Consider the following 20,621-nt stretch of genomic DNA (forward strand, 5'->3'; position numbering starts at 1 on the left):
CCAGGTTGTTGTACCCCAGAAGTTCTGAAAATGAATATAACTATTATGCCCTCAGAGTTGACTTTAATACTACAATTATAAAGGAATTCATTTTAAAAAACATCATACGAAGAGAGTTTATGGAAAAGACCAGCATGATAGACTTGATCGAAAATCAAAACATTGATAAAAAAAAGCACATAAAAGAATCATCAAAAGATTTAAACCTAGTTTCAAAAAAAATAGGATAATTGACAAACAAGCGTGTAACTATTTGAGTCTTTCAATCAAAAAAAAAATTAATTTTAATTTTCTAAAAAAAATGAAATGACAACCTAATATCATGATTTTTTGTTTTTCTACCAATGACATGGTAAGTTATTACTTTATATATATTTTTTATAATATTTTAAAATTGAATTATATTGCATTTATCAATCTAAGAAAAAGCTGTTATTTTTATTTGTTATTTTATTAAGAAATATTGGTGCTTTGCAAATTTGGGTATGGTTGAATTTTAGCTACTTGTATCAATGTCCGTTTTTAGTATTTTTTACTCCATTCTCAAAACTAAAAGATTACTTGAAAGCAAAAAAAAAACGGCAAAAAAATCTTTAGCAATGTTTTATAAAGATCTATAATTAAATTAATGTTAAATTAGGTGTGTTAATTTATAGTTTTATTTTAGTAATTTTGTGTGTATTAACTTTTAATTTTATTTTAGTAAGTTAAGGTGTGTTAATTTTTAACTTTACTATAGAAAGTTCGTTTCAGTAACAGATGTTCAAGTATGAAATATCCATAAGCTTTATTCAAAAAGTCTTAATGATCAAGAATATTTTCATACTTTACTCATTATTTTATACTCATTATTGTTCATTTTTTATTTTGTATTTCAGTTATTTGTTTTTCTTTTAAGAGTACATGTCTCAGGTAGTATCCAGCTCAGCTTGCATTTTTGTGCAGTGGTCTAGATATTGAAAGGTTGATAGAAAGGTTGCAACAACAATTTATAAAAAAAGAGTAACCTCCCCTCAGTTTTGATTAGGTAGATAAAAAATAAAAAAATTATAATGTGAATATAAAAAGTCACAAAACCGATATTGTATTTTTCTTTAAATAAATACAATAGTGGTTTTGGTTTTCTTTAATAAACAAAACGAAAAATTGTGGTTTTCGCTTTCTTTAAAAAATTCGTAACTTTTTTATTTAAATTTTTTTTTATATTTTTTTTGTTGTGTATACTAACAAATATAATAAAAATGACATATGTTTATATTATATTATCATTCAACTTTGAAAATATTTTTTGAAAATATTAGTAACATTATAGTTATGTATTATAAATATATAATCATTTTGTAATATTTAATTGTTCATATTATTAAAAAATACCCTTGATGTAAATGTTTTGTTACTGGACCACTTCATAACAGCTTTTTCGTATATATCAGGATGCTATGATATAATGGAAAAAATAATAAAGATCTCAATAGAGTAACTAAATATATATTAATTGAACCATAATTTATAACAATGATTATATATAAATAAAAACTATTTTAAAACTAAAATTTTTCGAAAAACAAACCAAATACTCTTCAGTTCCGTACACAGATACAAACTGTTCAGCTTCACCAAGTTCTCGAGCCGCTCCAAAATCTGTGATCTTATAAATGTATCTATAAAAAGAAAAAGAAAATGATACATAAAATAAATAAAAAATTTCTGAGATGTTGCTACCTCATACTTATATATATTCCTAGTATTTACCCTCCAGAACCTTTATCTGCACGCAGTATATTCCCTGGTTTTACATCACGATGAACAACATTTGAATTTTTAAGATACTCCATACCTGCACCTAAAAACAAGAAAAATTTGTTGTTTTGCACAACTATTAAATATCTTGAGCTATTTTATCTTCCTTGTAATATATATTTTTTTAATATATTACTAAGAAATCCTTAAATTTTTCAAGAAGGTGGAGCCTATATTTCTTAAATACTGCCAAGCTTATAACATATTTTTGTTTAAAACAATTTTGTTTTCCATTATTTTGTTAGCCGTCGAACAAAATTTTGGAAAATGTCACTTTTCTGCTTATTTGTTAAGCCTTTGGAAATTCAATTATCAAAAAACAATTTTGCATAATATAGCCATTAGTATGTCCCATAAAAAAATTTTGCGGTTGTTATTATATCCTGGTATGATTAAAAATAAGCAACTTTACCAAACCCTAACCCTAATAGACATGAACATAAAACAACATTTTTGGTATTACTTTTCTTAAGGCCAAACTGTCAATCATTAAGGATTTTAACTGTCAATCATTAAGGATTTTACATAAAACTGTCAATCATTAAGGATTTTACATAAAACTGTCAATCATTAAGGATTTTACATAAAACTGTCAATCATTAAGGATTTTACATAAAACTGTCAATCATTAAGGATTTTACATAAAACTGTCAATCATTAAGGATTTTACATAAAACTGTCAATCATTAAGGATTTTACATAAAACTGTCAATCATTAAGGATTTTACATAAAAAAATATCTTATTTTGTTATTATAATTGTACATAATGCAACTAATATAAAATGAGGTGAACCATAAAACAAGGTTAACAAATTTGTGGGCTGAGGAATACTTCTCCATCCTCAATTATTATTAACCATGAAAATTAGTTAATAATAGGAAAAGTTGCATGAAATTTTGTGTGTTATAAAGTTGGTCAATAGCTATTTTGTAAGGATTTTTTTCTTTGTTAACTACAATAATAGTCTTGAAAAAGTCTTGAAAAATTATTTGCATTGTAAACATGTTCTATTTATCTATAATCACTTTGGCATTTTAAATATAGTAATAAAAGCACATCTTTGAAATGATATTGGTGTAAGAATGTTTTTCGTATACTGACATATTCTTACGCATGCATATTTTATCAAGTATCCATAATGGCATTCGGGATCATTCATAAATTATGCAACGCTAAATTTATTTTTAAAAAACTAAAGAAGAAGATCTTAGCCTCTTTTACACGGTGATTATCATTAAACTTAATAAGTTATTTTGATTTTTTATAAAACTTTAGATAAAGCTTTAGATTTTTTATAAACTTTTTATAAAGCTTTTACTTTAGATAAAATTTTATAAAACATTGTTAATAAACTTTGTTTATCAGTGATGCCTATGCTGAGAGATTTCGGGAGCAATATGAAACTTTTATGTGTGAAAGATTAGTTAGTTTATTAGCAATTTAAATTCAAGATGTATGGGTAATATCTATTAAAACAATTTTAAAACATTTAAAAAAATTAAAAACCTAGGTGAGCCAACAAAACTATAAATCTGTTTCTGTTTGTGCCACAAATGATGTATCATTTTAACCAAAGAGTTTGTAGTCACAATTTATACACATATATATTATTTAAAAATTACCTTTGAAAAATCATCAAATTCTACAACTCCATTGATGACAAATATGCAATAATAAATTTGCGATCGAATGAAATAACAAAAGACTGTAGAAAATTGAAAACGATGACAAAATAAAATATATTTACAGGCAAACTAAATAAGTTATTTGACTTAAAAAAATGAAAGTGCAAAATCCTGTGCTTTTATAAAAGTGGATGTGACTATTTCTTTAAAACCATTGTAATTTTTATGTTTTAAAGTAGTGAAAATACCTATGCAAAAGCCATTTTTCATACAAGAAATGGTAATAAAAGTACTTGACAAATTGGATTAGCTGTTGTATCAGAGACAAATCCAATAACCACATGCTTAACTTTGACATTTACTTATGCAACAATTCACTTAATTGTCAAGAAATCTGGTTTGAATCTTCTGACCATTCTGTGCTTCTGCTTCACTCTCTTGCACCTCTTCGCTCTATCACTTTTCTCTTGCACCTCTTCGCTCTATCACTTTTCTCTTGCACCTCTTTGCTCTATCACTTTTCTCTTGCACCTCTTCGCTCTATCACTTTTCTCTTGCACCTCTTCGCTCTATCACTTTTCTCTTGCACCTCTTCACTCTATCACTTTTCTCTTGCACCTCTTCGCTCTATCACTTTTCTCTTGCACCTCTTCGCTCTATCACTTTTCTCTTGCACCTCTTCGCTCTATCACTTTTCTCTTATGATAATTCTAATCATATTAATCATGATCTTTACCTCTTGGCCAATATTGTTGTTATTGGCAATTGAAACACTCACCACACTGAATGGATTTTGGGTCTAACACAACTGACCCTGCTGACACTAAAACTTATAAATTCTGTATTATTCAACCTCTTACTCAGTTAACTTTGTGACTCATTTTTTAAACAACCTTAATCACGTACTTCCACTTCTTGAATTGTGTCTTGTCTCAGACTCTAGCTTGTGTCTTCTTGTCCTGTTCTAGGTGGTTCTGACCATGCAACAATCTCTATAAATCTTTTATTTAATACTTCTTCTTCAGACTCACCCTACATCACACTAATTACTACTATCCCAGAGCTTACTGGGATTCTTTTTAAAATTTTTTTTGTGATAGTCCTTGGACTCATATTTTTCTCTCTCTGCTGAAAAAAGCTACTCTTATATAATCTCCTGATAATCTTATATAATCTCCTGATAATCTTATATAATCTCCTGATAATCTTATATAATCTCCTGATAATCTTATATAATCTCCTGATAATCTTATATAATCTCCTGATAATCTTATATAATCTCCTGATAATCTTATATAATCTCCTGATAATCTTATATAATCTCCTGATAATCTTATATAATCTCCTGATAATCTTATATAATCTCCTGATATAAGAGTTTCCAAACAGGTTTGGAAACTCTTATTGCTTCATTCCTTTTAATCCAAACATTCCATCTTTAAATCATAGGTCTGATCTTATATATAGCGTATATATAATGTAAAGTAAAATATAAAAATAGTAGACCTACAAACATCTTGGATAATGTGCATCAATGTTGTATCATCTAATCCAAACATATTTTCAGGTTCCTCAATTATTTCATGAAGACTTGAACCACATAATTCCATAACTAACACTGTTGCTTTAGAGCCAATCTACAATATTTATAAATGGATAAATACATAAAATAGATCTTCTGTACACAAAAGAAATATATAAATACACACATAAACGCACATACTGCAATTAATATAAAAAAATTAAAAAAACAAAAAAACTATTTTAAACATTTCTAAAAAATGAATGAAAATGTCATGCAGTTTTCATGACATATTCAGGAGTGAGGAAAAAATAAAAACCCTCTTAGATGTGTAGGACATCTACAAAGTGCTAAAGGATTCCAAAGCTCAATTGGATTGAAAATGAACTACTTACAAAAGCAGTTTTTTTTTTTTTTGACAGACAAAAGAGACATAAAAATTGATAAGAGACAAGTGACAAAGATAAGATTTATCTCTCTTATGAACTAAGTTTTAGTGCTCAAACAGCATTTTTTTAGTTTAATTTTTTATTTTAGTTTTCAAATTTATTCATGCTAGTTATAAAGTAAGATAAAAAGTTCTGTTCTTTTATTTTGTTCTTGTGTAATTAAGCATTAACTATTGTAATTATGCAATAATATGGCTAAGTATGATGCAGATAAAAATATCTTGCTATTTGATTTCAAGTGTAAAACTATTCTCTAATGATTTATTTTACTAAAATTTGTGAACTGATGGATTACTTTTGTATCACATTGTAATGATCAAAAATATTTTCAAAACCAAAAATTTGAAAATATTAACAGATGATGATGAAGATAACAACCCAAACATTATGGTAGATGATAAAAATCAGATGTAATCTTCTAACTAATTAATGAAGGTGGGTTATTACTACCAGAAGGTAGGTATATTACTACCAAATAATTATAATATATTTCAAAGTAAAAAATACCATAATTAAAATCATCAATATAAAAACCTATTAGAAATTATATTTTCATAGAAATCAAGTTTCCATAGAAAAATGATTTTATTTTTATTTTATTTTTTTTGCTAAAAAAGAAATCAAATTACCTTGATTTAATTCTATCAGAGTCTATGAATAGGGTTTTTGACGTAGAGTCAAATCCACCGCTAAGTGATAACACTGAACAATTTCATGTATCAATTTTCTGGAACCTATTTATAGCCAATGTTCATAAACAGACATTTAAAAGATCTAGTTATAATTTTAGGAAAGGTAAGTTCCCAAATGATAAACACTTGTATACCTGTAAAATGGTCTAAAAATCTCAAAATGCAACCACCTTGGATGAACAGATCACTAAAACATTTAATTAAAAGAAAACAACAACTATGGATACTAGCACAGCTAACTCATTCAAAAAGTATATCCATTGTCAACAATTATAAAGCAGTGCAAAAAGAAGAAAAAAGAGTATTAAAAAAATCTGTATTAGATTATGAAAAATATTGTAGATGATAAATCAAATAAAAAGCGATTATATGGTTATGTGAAACTGAAGCAAACAGCATCCAAGTTGATAAGCAATATGATTTATACTGATGGCGGCTTAGTATTAAACTCTAGAACAGACATTAGCAACATTCTTAATGATTATTTTAAATCTGTATTTGTAGAGGAATCAAATTAAGTACTGGTGCCACATTTTGAGAATCGTACATCAGAAAATAAAAGACTTCCCACTCTGTCCATTAAAGAAATTTGTAAACAACTATTCAACTTGGACATTAACAAAGCTCTAGGGGTCGATGGAGTTCACCCTTGGGCACTAAAAGCATGCCACTTAGAATTTTCCAAGTCACTCTTTATAATATTTTCAAGCTCTTTACAGTAAGGAGTTATCCCTGACATGTGAAGATTAGTCACTGTGGCACTGTTACATAAGAGTGGTAATCGTAGTAACCCAGCAAACTATCGCCCAGTTTCCCTGACTTCAATTTCATGTAAGATTTTGGAGTAAATCATAAAAGACACAGTTATGAATCATCTCTACTTAAATAAACTCATAGCCAAACAACAACACAGATTTGTTTGCAATAAAGGTTGTGTTACTAATTAATTGGAAACATTAGATTAAGTCACGACAATACTTTCAAAAAAAGAGTGGGCTGATGTCGTTTTTTTAGATTTTGCCAGAACATTCAACAAAGTGCCACATCTAAGACTTTCACAAAAAACTACAAGCATATGGCATAAATATAAAATTATTAAAGTGGATATTAAACTTTCTAATAAACAGGTAACAACGTGTTGCGCTTGGAGATGTACCACAAGGAAGTGTACTAGGATCACTGTTATTTATAATCTATATAAACAATCTTCCAAATGCCTTAAAATACTATTCCTGTAAGCTTTATGCTGATGACAGTATATTAATAGCCAGGATATCAATTAAAGAATATTCCCAAAAATTACAAAGAGAAATAAACGCAATTGTAACTTGGACAGAAATTTGGCTCATAAAACTAAATGTTGATAAATGTAAAGTTATGCATTTTGGCTATGGTAACAATGGTAACCCTAAATCTAGTTATGTTAGACCTCATTTAGAGTTTGGTGTGCCTGTATGTAATGCTTATTCAAAAAAAGACGTTAAATGCATTAAGCATGTTCAACATATGGCAATGAAAGTCACTCACTCACTTAAAAATTTTGATTATGAAAAAAGATTGGGAACTTTTAATCTTACTACTTTAACAGATAGAAGAGTGCATGCAGACTGCATTCAACAGTACAAAGTTGAGAATAAATTAGACCATGTTAATCATGTATACAAAACCATAAACTATTGCTCCAAAACAAGGATATCATAAACAATAACATTGCGAAATTGTAAAAAACTGTGCACACCGACACAACTTTTTCACTAACAGAGATGTCAATCACTGGAATCTCCTTGCAGTGTGTAATAATAATAATTTTGTGTAGAATATATGAACACAGAAACCTAAGCAGATGAAAGGTGGAAACGCCTAGAAAATTTGTTTCAAATTTTCCGATCAAAAATAAAAGTTTTAGAATAAAACCGATACAAAGACTAGCTAGAGAATTTAACTCTCTTTCCCAGCACACTTTCTATAAAAATCTCTCTCTCCCATCACACTTTCTATAAAAAATTACCATGTCAAGAAACAACACAGCACACTTATGTGGACCATAGCAGTGAAAATAATGTTTTTTAAGGAAAATTATTCTATTAATATTTTACTACATGTTTTTAATACCCATTGGTTGATTGGGTATTAGTTTTACTACTTATAATAGCAACAAATAACTACTTTTTTAAATTATACTCTTGAGCATATCATTAGATTTAATAAAAGAAACAAAATACTCTACACACCATTTAGTGTAGCAGAACTTTATATAATCAATGAAACTTTAAACAGACACCTTGAAAAAAACACTTTTACCTCTTAGATTCTACCTCTCATCCTCTCCTCCTTTATATATGTTATACTAATTAGTTTTTAAATAATAAACAAGTAGATATAAATGAGCTTTAAAAAAAGAGAACCTAATTTACCTCTTGTTCTAACCCCATCAATTTAATAATATTAGGATGTGATAATTTTTGAAGCAATTCAATCTCTCGGATCCGCACTTCATATGGTCTTCTGTCAGCTTGTGAGTTGAATACTTTTGCAGCACATGGAGCACCCGTTTTCTAATATAATAGTAATAAAAATTAACAATTTATAAAAATAATGAAACAATCTAGAAAAAAAAATTTTACTCCTAAATACTTTTTACATATGTAACTATAATTTATGCTACTTATAGTTAACGGGAAAAAAAAAATTAATTTTATGATTTGCTGATTACTTCTAATAATATTTTTATTTTGGTCTAAATAAAGAAGCAATAATAATCCATAATAATCTTTGTGGGATGTAATGAAGTGTCACAATATCAATGAGGTGTAATACAGCATTACATTTTATCAAACCCCACAGTCTATCACCGATTGTGATACCACATGATTTTCAAATTGTTTCTAACAATAAAAGGTATTAAACTGTTACAGCTCCTCTCAGTGACTATCAAGCAAGATACATAGATAGTTGCAACTATCAATGCAATGAAAAAACAATTGCAATTATAATTTTGATGCTATGAATTGAGATTACAACTATGTAAAAATAATTTGTACAAAAACTTATGAATTTTTTGTTAAAACTTAGCATTTTAATTTCCTAAATGTAATACTTTTTAAGTACTAAAATGGTCACACAACACTTGAGATTTTCAAAGATTCAGTTACTATTTGTTAAGTACAAAGATGGTACAAAATATTCAGGATAGATGTAGTATCGATTTTTGTCTCTCACTTAGTTAACCACAAACTGCATATACAAAATTAACAGACGCAAAGTAAAAACTTGTTTAAATCATAAGAAAAAGGTTTCCCTCTAAGTTTAGGCAAAGTATTGTCAACTTTAGAATTCAATTATTACTTAAATAAACTTGTAGAGCATACAAAAAAAAAAGATAGTATATAATACATTTAGTCAAGAAAATAAAAGAATTAAATTTTTATAATTTCAATTTCAGAAAAAAAAATTTTATTACAAATTTTCTTTTCTGATTAAAAAAATGTTTGACATTGATGGGCTATAAATCCTGATGAAGCAAATGGAAAAAGTGCTACTAATAAAAATGGAAATATCATCATGAATCTGTTCAGAAGAAATAATGCCATTGGTCATCTTAGACAAAGAAACAATAAACCACAAAAAATATATCAAAAACTTAGTCAGTAGCTCAAAAATAAGGCAACCCAGTGTTTAGTAACAATCGGATACTTCAGCAAGATAATGCAATAGCCCACACCCATTAGTGCAACTGCTCACACCTATTATTTTCTTTGATTACTTTACTAACTCTACTTTTTTTATTAGACTTTATACCAAAAAAATTGGTGAAAAGTCTAATAAAAAACATGCCACAATCAAACAATAAAACAAAAATGATACAAAGCAAAACAAAAATAAACTAAAATGATAAAAAAAAAAACATAGTTGAAAAATAAAAACAGTAAACAGCATTAAAAAAATAAAAACAAAATTTTTCATTAAGAAAAAGAAAAGATATAAGTTTTTGCTTTTGTTGTAGTCTAAAAATTGTTTGATTTGCAATTAATGGTTTTGGCTTTTAGACAACACAAGAGTTAGAAGTACAACATTCTCATGCTTTTTATTAAAATTTATTTAAGCACGGAAAATTAATTTATTGTTAAAAAAATCATTCTTTACCTTCCGTACTCTCAAAGCCAACAAATTGTAGGACTATATATATATATAAATATATATATATATATATATATATATATATATATATATATACTCTTAAAGTACTCTGTACTCTCAAAGCCGACAAATTACAGAACTATATTTAAATATATATCTATATATATATATATATATATATATATATATATATATATATATATATATATATATATATATATATATATACATTTACATATATATATTTATATATATATATATATATACATATATATATATATATATATATATATATATATATATATATATATATATATATATATATATATATATATATATATATATATATATATATATAAATATTGTATTTAAATTCATTCTCACTAATATTCAACTAAAATTGATTTAATATTACACATATATGACACACCAATCGAATAAACTTTATAAAAATTTTATTAAAACAAGTTTTGGAAAGTATTTGTTAATTTTGAGGTTTTATACCTTAGCTGAACATTTGTACACTGTTCCAGTTGCACCATTTCCAATAACTTCTTGAACAGACCATACATAGTTTAAACTTTGCCGCACAGCATTCATCTTATTATGATTGAATCGCTTAAAATATTTGTTAAAATTTAAATTTCACTTTTATTTCAATAAATTGGATCAAACACTTTATTTTTTTTTTTTCCATATAATAATAAACTGAAATTCTTTTTTTGTTATTTTTTTTTTTTTTTTACTCACTTACATAAACTTTTTATTAAAGCTTAAATAATATTTAGTATTAATAAATAAATTAAATATATTAAAAAAATGAACATAAAATAAACCAAAAGCATTTAAATATATTTTGTTTCAAACTTTTCCTTATACTCACTAAACATAAATTTTACAAAAATGTTTTAAAATCCCACAGAGTAAATACATAGTTAGTTTCTTTTTGCTGCATTAAGAATTTTGAGAATTTCAAGGAATAAGTTAATAATATCCAGATACAAATTAATTGCAGCAAGAATATACTCTTCTGGTGATAACTTATGAATCATCATATGTGTATCAAAAACAATAAACCCAGCAAAGAGAATTGCACCAGCCACAGCAAGAATCAATTCAAACATCTCATTACGTATGAAAATCTAATTAAAATAAAATAACTGATAAAGTATGAAAATCTAATTAAAAATAATTAACTGATAGTAAAAATGTATAAAACTAAACAAACAAATAAATCAAAACATAAAAATAATTATTGTTAAAATCTAATTTAAAAAAAAAAAACCTGCAAAAAACCAGCTAAAACAATTATCCAAAGCATTGCAAATAATCTAAAATATAATAACAGATAAAATATACATTTTCTTCACTTTCATGATTAAAATGCATACTTTTTACAGATTTATTGCAGCAAAAGAAAATACAATTGTAAGAATTTTTCTCACAAATATTTGTGTTCTTTATACATAAAATGCTAGCCCAAAACCAAACATTCAGCTAATGAATTCTAGTAAGTGCCTAAGTTCTGTCTCTGCCTTTAGCTCTTCTTATACTATTTTAGAGGCTATTAACTATGTAAGCAAACAATGGTTATTTTAACTCTTTTTAAGGTTGTTTTTTTATTGTTTGAGTAAAAGTGACAATGGAATATGGTCACGTTTATTCAAACAATAAAAAAAAACCTAGCCATTCTTACTTTTTTGCACTTTTTGACTGCAGCAAATGATATAAAAATTGTTTATAAATTATAGTTTCAATAAATTAAGTTCACACAAATGCCGAAAAAACTGCCATAAAAATATTAAAGTCAGGCAGCCAAGTCAACCCAGCCTATTAGATTCATATAAGAAGAGGTTTTGACTGCTACCATACTCATATATATATACATATACATATATATATATATATATATATATATATATATATATATATATATATATATATATATATATATATATATATATATATATATATATATATATATATATAGGTAAAACATGTCATAAGTTAATGCTAAATTGATGAAAGATGCTAAATAAACTGATAAGTAGGTGAAACATGCAAGGAGTGCTGCAACACTGAATGACAAATAGGTAAAATTGCAGGGAGTACTGCTTTTAAAAACTTTTTAAAGTTTTTAAACTTTTTTTGGTCTTTTAAAATAATCTTTTTTTTAATAAAACATAGTTGACATTTTATGGGAAAACTAAAGACAACTAACCGAGAGTATATATATACAGTTAATTTCTGATAACTCGAAACTTCAAGGAACTTCAAGGAAAATGATTCATCTTAACAAACTGACTAAAATAAATACCTGTTAAGTCAAACCTCAACTAATAGGAGATATTAGTTGGCATTAAAGCAATTTTTTTTCTTCAATGCTAAAGTATAGATATTAAATATACACTATTACTTAATAAAAGTGTGAAAAATGTTTCAATGAAAGAATTTGAGTATTGTATTCATGCTGTACACTCCAAAGATACCACACTAAAGTTTTTTTTTCTTTTGTTTTTTTTTTCAACATCTTCACTTCCAACAAGCAACCACTATTAGAGTTGGAAGTTACTGGAAGAGAAAAGATGAAGTTTATAGAGCAAGATAATGATGGATAGACAACTTAAAAGATTGCAAATTATATGAATTAGAAAAGCAAGATGAAGGAAGCGAATTCCAAAGAACTGGTGTTCGAGGAAAAAAACTAGACGAATAAGAGTTTTCAGTGCACTTAGAAATAGTCACCGAAAAAGGATGAGACTTAATTGAAAGACAAGTAACACGAGAATGAATTTTAATAGATGGCACAAGTGATGCCAGCTCTTTAGAGCAGTGCAGTTTAGATTGTTAATGTAAATTAAAAATAGTATAGGGCCAAGAATAGAATCTTGAGGAACCCCTGAAGCTACAGGATATGAAGAAGGGTGCTGTCCATCAAGGGCAACTTTTATACTACGATTGGAAAGAAACGATTCAATAATCTTAAAGAACTTACCTGATAAACTGTAAGAAGAAAGCATATGGAAAAGGCCAGCATGCCAAACTTTATCAAAAGTTTTCGAAATGTCAAGAGCAAGAGCCTTAACCTCTCCACCTCTATCTAATGCACGATGAAACCTATCAGTTATTACTGTTAGCAAATCAGCTGTAGAACGAGAAGATCGAAATCCATACAGATGCTGCTTTACAGCATGTCGTAAAACAAGACTCTGATAAGCACTTATTAACTAGTTTTGAAAGTATAGATAACAGCTCTGGAGAACACTTCTACAAGACTACAACAGGTATGTTGTCCGAACCACAAGCTGTAGAAGATTCTAAGCAGGAAATCACTTTAGATACAGAAGCTGGAGTAAATTATTTTCAATTATAGTGAATTATAGTGAAGTAATTCGAATGTCAAGCAATGGATCAACCGGTTTGATGGCTATATCAGGTAAAACACAACTAGTGGAATCAAGAGATGATATTGATGAAACTTAGCAAACAATTTAGCTTTGTCTTTAGGTGAGGTGACAAAGTCTGACCTTACAAGAGAGGTAGAATAACAGATTTGCCCTTATTATTGATACTGTTAAAGATTCTCCAGAAATCACGAGAACCTAATATTTGTGATGAAATACGAGATTTCATGACCTGATAATAGCCAACTTTTGTGTTACACAAAACCTTCTTACAATGGTTTCTAGAAATAGTAAATAGACGTCTGTTTTCTGGAGAATTGCTTTGCTGATAGATATGGAAGTAATGGTTTCGATTGAAAATTTCAGCAGCACAATGTGAGATAAACCAAGGAGAAGAGTGAGATTTAACTTGGAATCTTCGAGAGGGAATGAAATACTCCATGTCAGCCTGAAACCAAGAAGTTATGTGAGAAGCACATTTATCTGCAGGAAGACAAAAGATTTCTACCCAAGGGCCATCACAAAGACAATCACGGAAAGAGTTCCAGTCAGCTTTAAGGAAGTTGTAAGAGGTACAATGATAGGGGGATTCTGATGATGAAGAAGAATAAAAACAACAAAGATAAAAGTTTTAGAGAGATCAAACCATGATCAGAAGCACCTAAGGGTAAATGTGGAGAAACTGAGCACTGACTAGGATCAGAAACAAGTTTAACAATACAACAACTTTCTTATTGTTTGGTAATAAAATTGCTAAAAAATTTATTTTTACCAATTTTATTACCAAACAATAAGAAAGATAAACAATTTTATTACCAAACAATATATGTAAATTATGTTAGTGTATTTTACAAATAGAGTGCTCAATGTTCTTAAAGAACAGAGCAATAATAAATTAGTAAAAAACACTTATCTAACTTTTTTCTTCAACTTTAAGTTTCCCCATTGATGGATCATCAGACGGATCGACGGAGTAGAAATTTGCAAATTTGTAGGTTTATATATTTTAAATACCCTAGCTAAAATAATTCAAATTAATCAATTAGGTCTTTATCTCGACGACGGTTTAATAATAATGCATAAAAAATCAGCGCCACAACTCGATAAAATTAGAAAAGATATTATTAGAGTTTTTAAAAATATTGGCTTCCAAATTGAAATAAACATAAATTTAAAAATAGTGAGTTTACTTGATGTCACATTTAACCTACAAAAAGCCTAATGACGAATTATTGTATATTAATGTGAGTTCGAACCATCCCTCTCAAATTCTAAAACAAATTCCAATTTCAATTAACAATAGGCTAAACCAAAACTCTTCTAATGAAAATATTTTTAACTCCTCTAAACGCATTTATGAAGATGCCCTTAAAAAAAGTGGCTTTCAAAATTTTGAGCTAAAATTTGAAAAGAAAATTGCAAAAAAGCGTAATAGAAATAGAAACATAATTTGATTCAACCCCCATACAGCAAACATGTTTCAACAAATATAGGTAAAATTTTTCTAAAATTAGTAGACAAACACTTCCCTCCCTCTGATAAATTACATAAGATTTTTAACAGAAATACCATTAAAGTAAGTTGTACAAAAAATTTAAAAAGAATTATAAAAAGGCCACAACTACGTGTTAATTAATAAAAATGAACATATAAAAGAAAAAAACACTGATTATTGTAATTGTAAACAAAAAATAGATTGACCTCTAAATGGAAAATGCCGTTTCGAAAAATGTAATTTACAAGTGCATTGTTTCCTCGCAAAATAACCCTGATAAACAATATATTGGCTTAACCGAGGGGGAATGGAAAAAATGTTATGCCAACCACAAACAATCGTTTAACCACAAAAAATATTCAAAAGAGACTATTCTGTCAAAATATATTTGGGATTTAAAAGAAAAAAAGAAAAATTTTAATTTACAATGGTCTATTCTAAAATCTGCCCCTGCCTATAATAACATTTCCAAAAAATGTATGCTATGTTTGCAAGAAAAATTTGAAATAATTACTCATTTAAATCAGGAAAATGTATTAAATAAAAAATCTGAATTAATTTCTAAATGTAGGCACGAAAATGAATACCTCTTAAAAAATTATTTAAAAAAATGACCAAATTAAATTATCCCCATTCCAAAGAAATTTATTTAATAATTACTTTCTGTACTTCCCGTTAACCAAAAAAATATAGTTATTAAAAAAAAAATTTATTTTTATTTTTAGTTATAATAATTTATAACTTCCTGTAAAATATTTTTTTCTCTAAATTGAATTTTTTTTGAGATTTAGTAACTCTTCCTGATGATCCAGCAATGGTGAAACTTAAAGTTAAAGAAAAAAGTTACTTAAGTGTTTTTTACTAATTTTTATATATATATATATATATTTTTTTATAATTCACCTCCCCAAGGCCGAGAAGGCCACTACAGATGAGGAGGCTACTTGTGGTTATAACCCTCTCTCAACTCTTTAAATCCGAACCTTAATGAACAAGACTGCTGCGCGGAGAAACAAGTTGAGCACGGCACTACCAGGGATGTGGTGGGAATCGAACTCGGAATCTCTCGCTTATGAAACAAGGGCTCTACCACTACACCACTACCGCATTCTATATATATAAACATATATATATATATATATATATATATATATATATATATATATATATATATATATATATATATATATATATACATATATATGTATATAAATATATGTATATATATAAATACATACATGTAATATCTTTGTATGAAATGTCATTGATAGTGATATACTGAAATAGCCATCAGCAAAGGCTCTTTACATAGATTCACTGAGTGTTTGGGTTTGGCCAGATATAATCAAGATATGATAGACATTAGTAGTAGTGGTAGTGGTGTAGTGTAAAGTTGTAGTGGAGTTATAGAGTTGAGAGAGGACTATAACCACTATTAAGTAGCCTCCTCATCTGTAGTGGCCTTCTCGGCCTTGAGGAGGTAAATAATAAAAAAAAAAAATTTATTACAGCAAAAGTATATGTATATATATACAAAAAAATTTATAAAAAAACTTACAATAACTGAGCATATCTATATAGATATGCTCAATTATTGACAGTTATTTACCAGTTACTAACAGAATCAATAAATTTTTAATAGAAAATGAATGTCTTACCCAGCACCCCATGCGCTAAAATCTTTTTTTGATTGAAATGTATATATTGTCAGTGCAACCACAACAGCCATGGTTAAGCCAAAAGCCTCCAATACAATAAACTGATCATAAAACGTCACTAAAAATTTATACAAAATTATTCTACAATTTATAAATTTTAGCCTATATTTTATCAGGGAAACTTTAGTAATATATATTGTTATCTTAATACTATTTTATCTATTTTATCTACAACTTTATTATATTTCCATAACTACTATTGTTATCTTAATAACAACTTTATTATATTTCCATAATTACAACTTGAACAAAGTATGTACTAAAAAAGTTTTATAACAGTAACAAGTAATAAATTGCCTGTTTGTGCATTTTAGAGGTTCATTCAACTTTAAAACATAATTTACATGAGTGAAAAACTATTATCATCATAGTATAGCTCAAATAAGTATTGGCTCGGATTATCCCTACCAAGACACTGGCTATAGCTACAAAAATTTCTGGTTGGTTGGTCAAGGTTGTCAATCAATGTTTAACGATATAGGCTGTTTGGCAATGTTATCTATCACCCCCTGACCACATCACCAAGATGCCTACTGCACCAACAAGTGACAATTATCATTGTGGCCAACCACTACAAAAAGCCAAAACCATTAATTAACAAGAATACAATAAATATTGCACGTCTGTACATATGCAACTTTTGGTTGCATATGTACAGACATGGCAATACATGGCCACAACTTCTTGAAGGCAATTCTAGATGAAACTCTATTGCATCCTATTACGAGAACCATTGGTCTTTATTATTCACACTAACTGGTTCACAGATTTTTTGGTGTTAATAGGAGTTAGTTTTGACTTTATCTGATCATACATTTCTGTTTAATGAACAAGGCTCCTAATGTATGCAAAAATACAACCTGTGCATGCTTCATTTTTTAGAATCTCTAAACACTACTTGTATAACTCATACCTAAGATCTTTCTTTAAAAAAGTTCTGCTAACTCTTTTAACTTACTTAATTTTTTAGCCAAAGACTTAAGTGCATCTTTAAGGTATTCTTAAGCATGCAGATATTTTTAGTTTTAAGCTCAAGCAATGTTAACTCTTAGTGTCTGAATATAACAATTGCAATCTATCACCATCTTTACCCATTATTTGTTTATACCAAAACTCATACATTAAATACTTAGAGTTACTACAAACTGTCTGCATAATGCATTTTGAGCTTATTTAACCTTAGCATTGTTTTTGTGGCATTGCCAACAGGTCTCCTTAAATATTTTTTGTGATTAATATGATTAATATGTGCAACTAGGTGTGCAAATATGATGAACGTGCAACTTATCTTTGCAATTTAACTACTTGCAAACGAGGTAAACTTATATGTGTTTTTGTAGATTTTCTAAAGTTTTTCTGAAGACTTAATTATTTATAAGCTTAAAGAAATCTTTAAGTTGACTTTTTTTGCACAGTTTTTTGTTAAACATTCTTTATCATCACACATTCATTATTATAAAGCTTTGAAACTAATTTTACTCATTACACTCAATTTTCAACCAAAATACTTACACTCTTGATTTTCAACAAATTTTTGTTGATAGTCACTCAACCATTTCTCATAGTCTCAGGAGCTAGTGAATAGCTAGTGAATACTAGATAGATCATCTCGATAGAACATCTTTTATTGCAGATTTTACTCACTTGTTTTACTTACTACTAATAGTGATGATTGCATCATAGCTCAACCATGAGGTTGTTTGCGTCAAAATAAATCCCAACTGTTGGAGTTAAAGTTATCATTACCTAGTTATCATGTCTGAGTTTTTGGCTTTGTGAAAACTCTTTGATACCATTAAAAATCTACAACATAGCCTTCTCTCAAAGAATAGATACACATCTGTAAGCCTGTCTAGTTAGGCTTTAATCTTTTTCAGCATGGCATCCCTCAACATTCAACAAGTATTGTTCTAGTTTGAAATTAGTCACATTGGTTTAGAGAAAAATATCATGATAATCACCAAGAATTTTAGTTATTATCTTTGATTTTTTTCTCAAAACAAATTTTAATAAATTTTTTCTTTTAGTGATAAAAGTTTTCGATATATTAGACATGGCAGTCTACATTCTCATACTAGTCAAGTGTTTATCATATCCACTAAGATTGTGAAACACTACAGGAAACTTAGTTTTACCTAGATAGATGTGCAGTCTAAGATTATATTCAGTGTTCAACACCCCATTTTTAACACCCAATATTTTTTGATGAAGTGACAGAGATTTTAGACATTTTTTTCAATCTTAGTTTAATTAAAGGTTGATAGGGATGAGAGTGATGAATATAATGATAGTAACCACAACAATAAATGTCTATAAAATTGGTTCTCACAAATCTAAGAAATGACTGTCTTAAAGTTTGTCCCTCTTTAATCGGTTATCTCATCAGACAACCTCTACTAGACACATCATTACATTTGATTAACATTCCAGCAGCAGAGTACATTTACAAGGAATCAAAAATTAATATTCATAATGATACCCATAACCAGAAAAAAAAAAACCCAAGTCAGCTGAAGCACTTATCAGCTATTATGAGCTTAATGTTACCACTCAGATAACAACATTGGTATTGCTATGAAAGGATTAAGTCAAATGAATGCACCCTAAGCCACTTGAAATGCAACTAAATATCCAGAGCTCACAAACTGCTACAACAAGGCAAAAGCAGCTTCTAAAGCAAGTTGCAGATCCATTCATAACTATACTCAAGGTGTTATAATGAAGAATATGGATATTGAGTGGGTAATTGTAATACAAGTGGATTTCAATCCATGCTTGACCAGTTTGGGCCTAACTAGTGATTATTTGCTATGTAGTGAATCTTTGAGTACCCTAAAAAGAAGAAAAAAGACCTTTAGAATCTCAAGATAACCAATTTGAATGGCATATAATAATACTCATTGCCATCAAGATTGTAGCCATTTTCATGCAGATTTTGTGGAATCAGTAGAAGTTGTTTTGTTTTAAAAATATTTTACAATCACGATATTCAAATTACTAGCAGCAACTTCTAAGGACTCTCAAGATGGCTACTTATAACATGCAGATTACTTCATTTTCACTGAAGTAATCTGCAGAATTATTTAAATACTGCACCTTATTTAAATTAACTGCATTTATTTAAAAATGCAGCAGTTGGTACTAATGGCATAATCAGAATCGCCAGTAACATAATTGTTTTAGCATCAGCTAAACAGTTATGTTGTGTAAGAGCACATACACATATGCTAAGACATTTTTGACAGGCCACTTTTTGTCTTTTAATTTGCCTTTCTTTTAAATTGGCCTTTAAACCACTTTTCAGGACCTCTAATTTTGTATAAAAATTAAAAGTAAACTGGTCAATTGTCCAGTTATGGTGAAGAAGCTTCCATAAGATATCAGATCTAGACTCAGTCTGTTTTTTGTAATTGAAAAACCTCAAGCATACAACCTGGGGAGCCAATAAATTTCAGACTTTGAAATAGGCTGTGAACACTTAACGCATGGAAATGTAGAGCCACTCGCTGCAGGTGTGTATCATGGCTGTATTTCAATATACTGATAAGTTTGATTATTCATATTTCATATGCGCAGCAACTGTCAAAAAAACTTGTTTTATAATGAACACTGCTGAAAACATAGCTTCACTGGCTATTACTAGCATATTAAGCTCTTTTATGTTGCAGGTGTGTATCATGGTTGTATTTCAATATACTGATAAGTTTGATTATTCATATTTCATATGCGCAGCAACTGTCAAAAAAACTTGTTTTATAATGAACACTGCTGAAAACA

The 20,621-nt window shown here is 28.0% G+C and overlaps 2 protein-coding genes across 2 annotated transcripts in view; both read right to left on the minus strand.

The window, feature by feature from the left end:
• Positions 1-10,878, minus strand: part of LOC100201666 (serine/threonine-protein kinase TBK1) — a 96,696-nt gene extending 85,818 nt beyond the window's left edge. The window contains exons 1-6 of the mRNA XM_065818237.1: positions 10,732-10,878; positions 8,505-8,645; positions 4,938-5,064; positions 1,753-1,843; positions 1,571-1,661; positions 1,375-1,437 (exon numbers count right to left, since the gene is read on the minus strand). Of these exons, the coding sequence (XP_065674309.1) occupies positions 1,375-1,437; positions 1,571-1,661; positions 1,753-1,843; positions 4,938-5,064; positions 8,505-8,645; positions 10,732-10,827 (609 nt within the window). The 5' untranslated portion in view covers positions 10,828-10,878. The remainder of the gene's footprint in view (positions 1-1,374; positions 1,438-1,570; positions 1,662-1,752; positions 1,844-4,937; positions 5,065-8,504; positions 8,646-10,731) is intronic.
• Positions 10,879-11,058: 180 nt separating this feature from the next.
• LOC100202243 (protein lifeguard 4) overlaps positions 11,059-20,621 on the minus strand; it is a 34,044-nt gene continuing 24,481 nt past the window's right edge. The window contains exons 5-7 of the mRNA XM_065818509.1: positions 16,785-16,902; positions 11,513-11,558; positions 11,059-11,369 (exon numbers count right to left, since the gene is read on the minus strand). Of these exons, the coding sequence (XP_065674581.1) occupies positions 11,163-11,369; positions 11,513-11,558; positions 16,785-16,902 (371 nt within the window). The 3' untranslated portion in view covers positions 11,059-11,162. The remainder of the gene's footprint in view (positions 11,370-11,512; positions 11,559-16,784; positions 16,903-20,621) is intronic.

Source organism: Hydra vulgaris, chromosome 14 (assembly GCF_038396675.1).
Source record: "Hydra vulgaris chromosome 14, alternate assembly HydraT2T_AEP".
Taxonomy (NCBI): Eukaryota; Metazoa; Cnidaria; class Hydrozoa; order Anthoathecata; family Hydridae; genus Hydra; species Hydra vulgaris.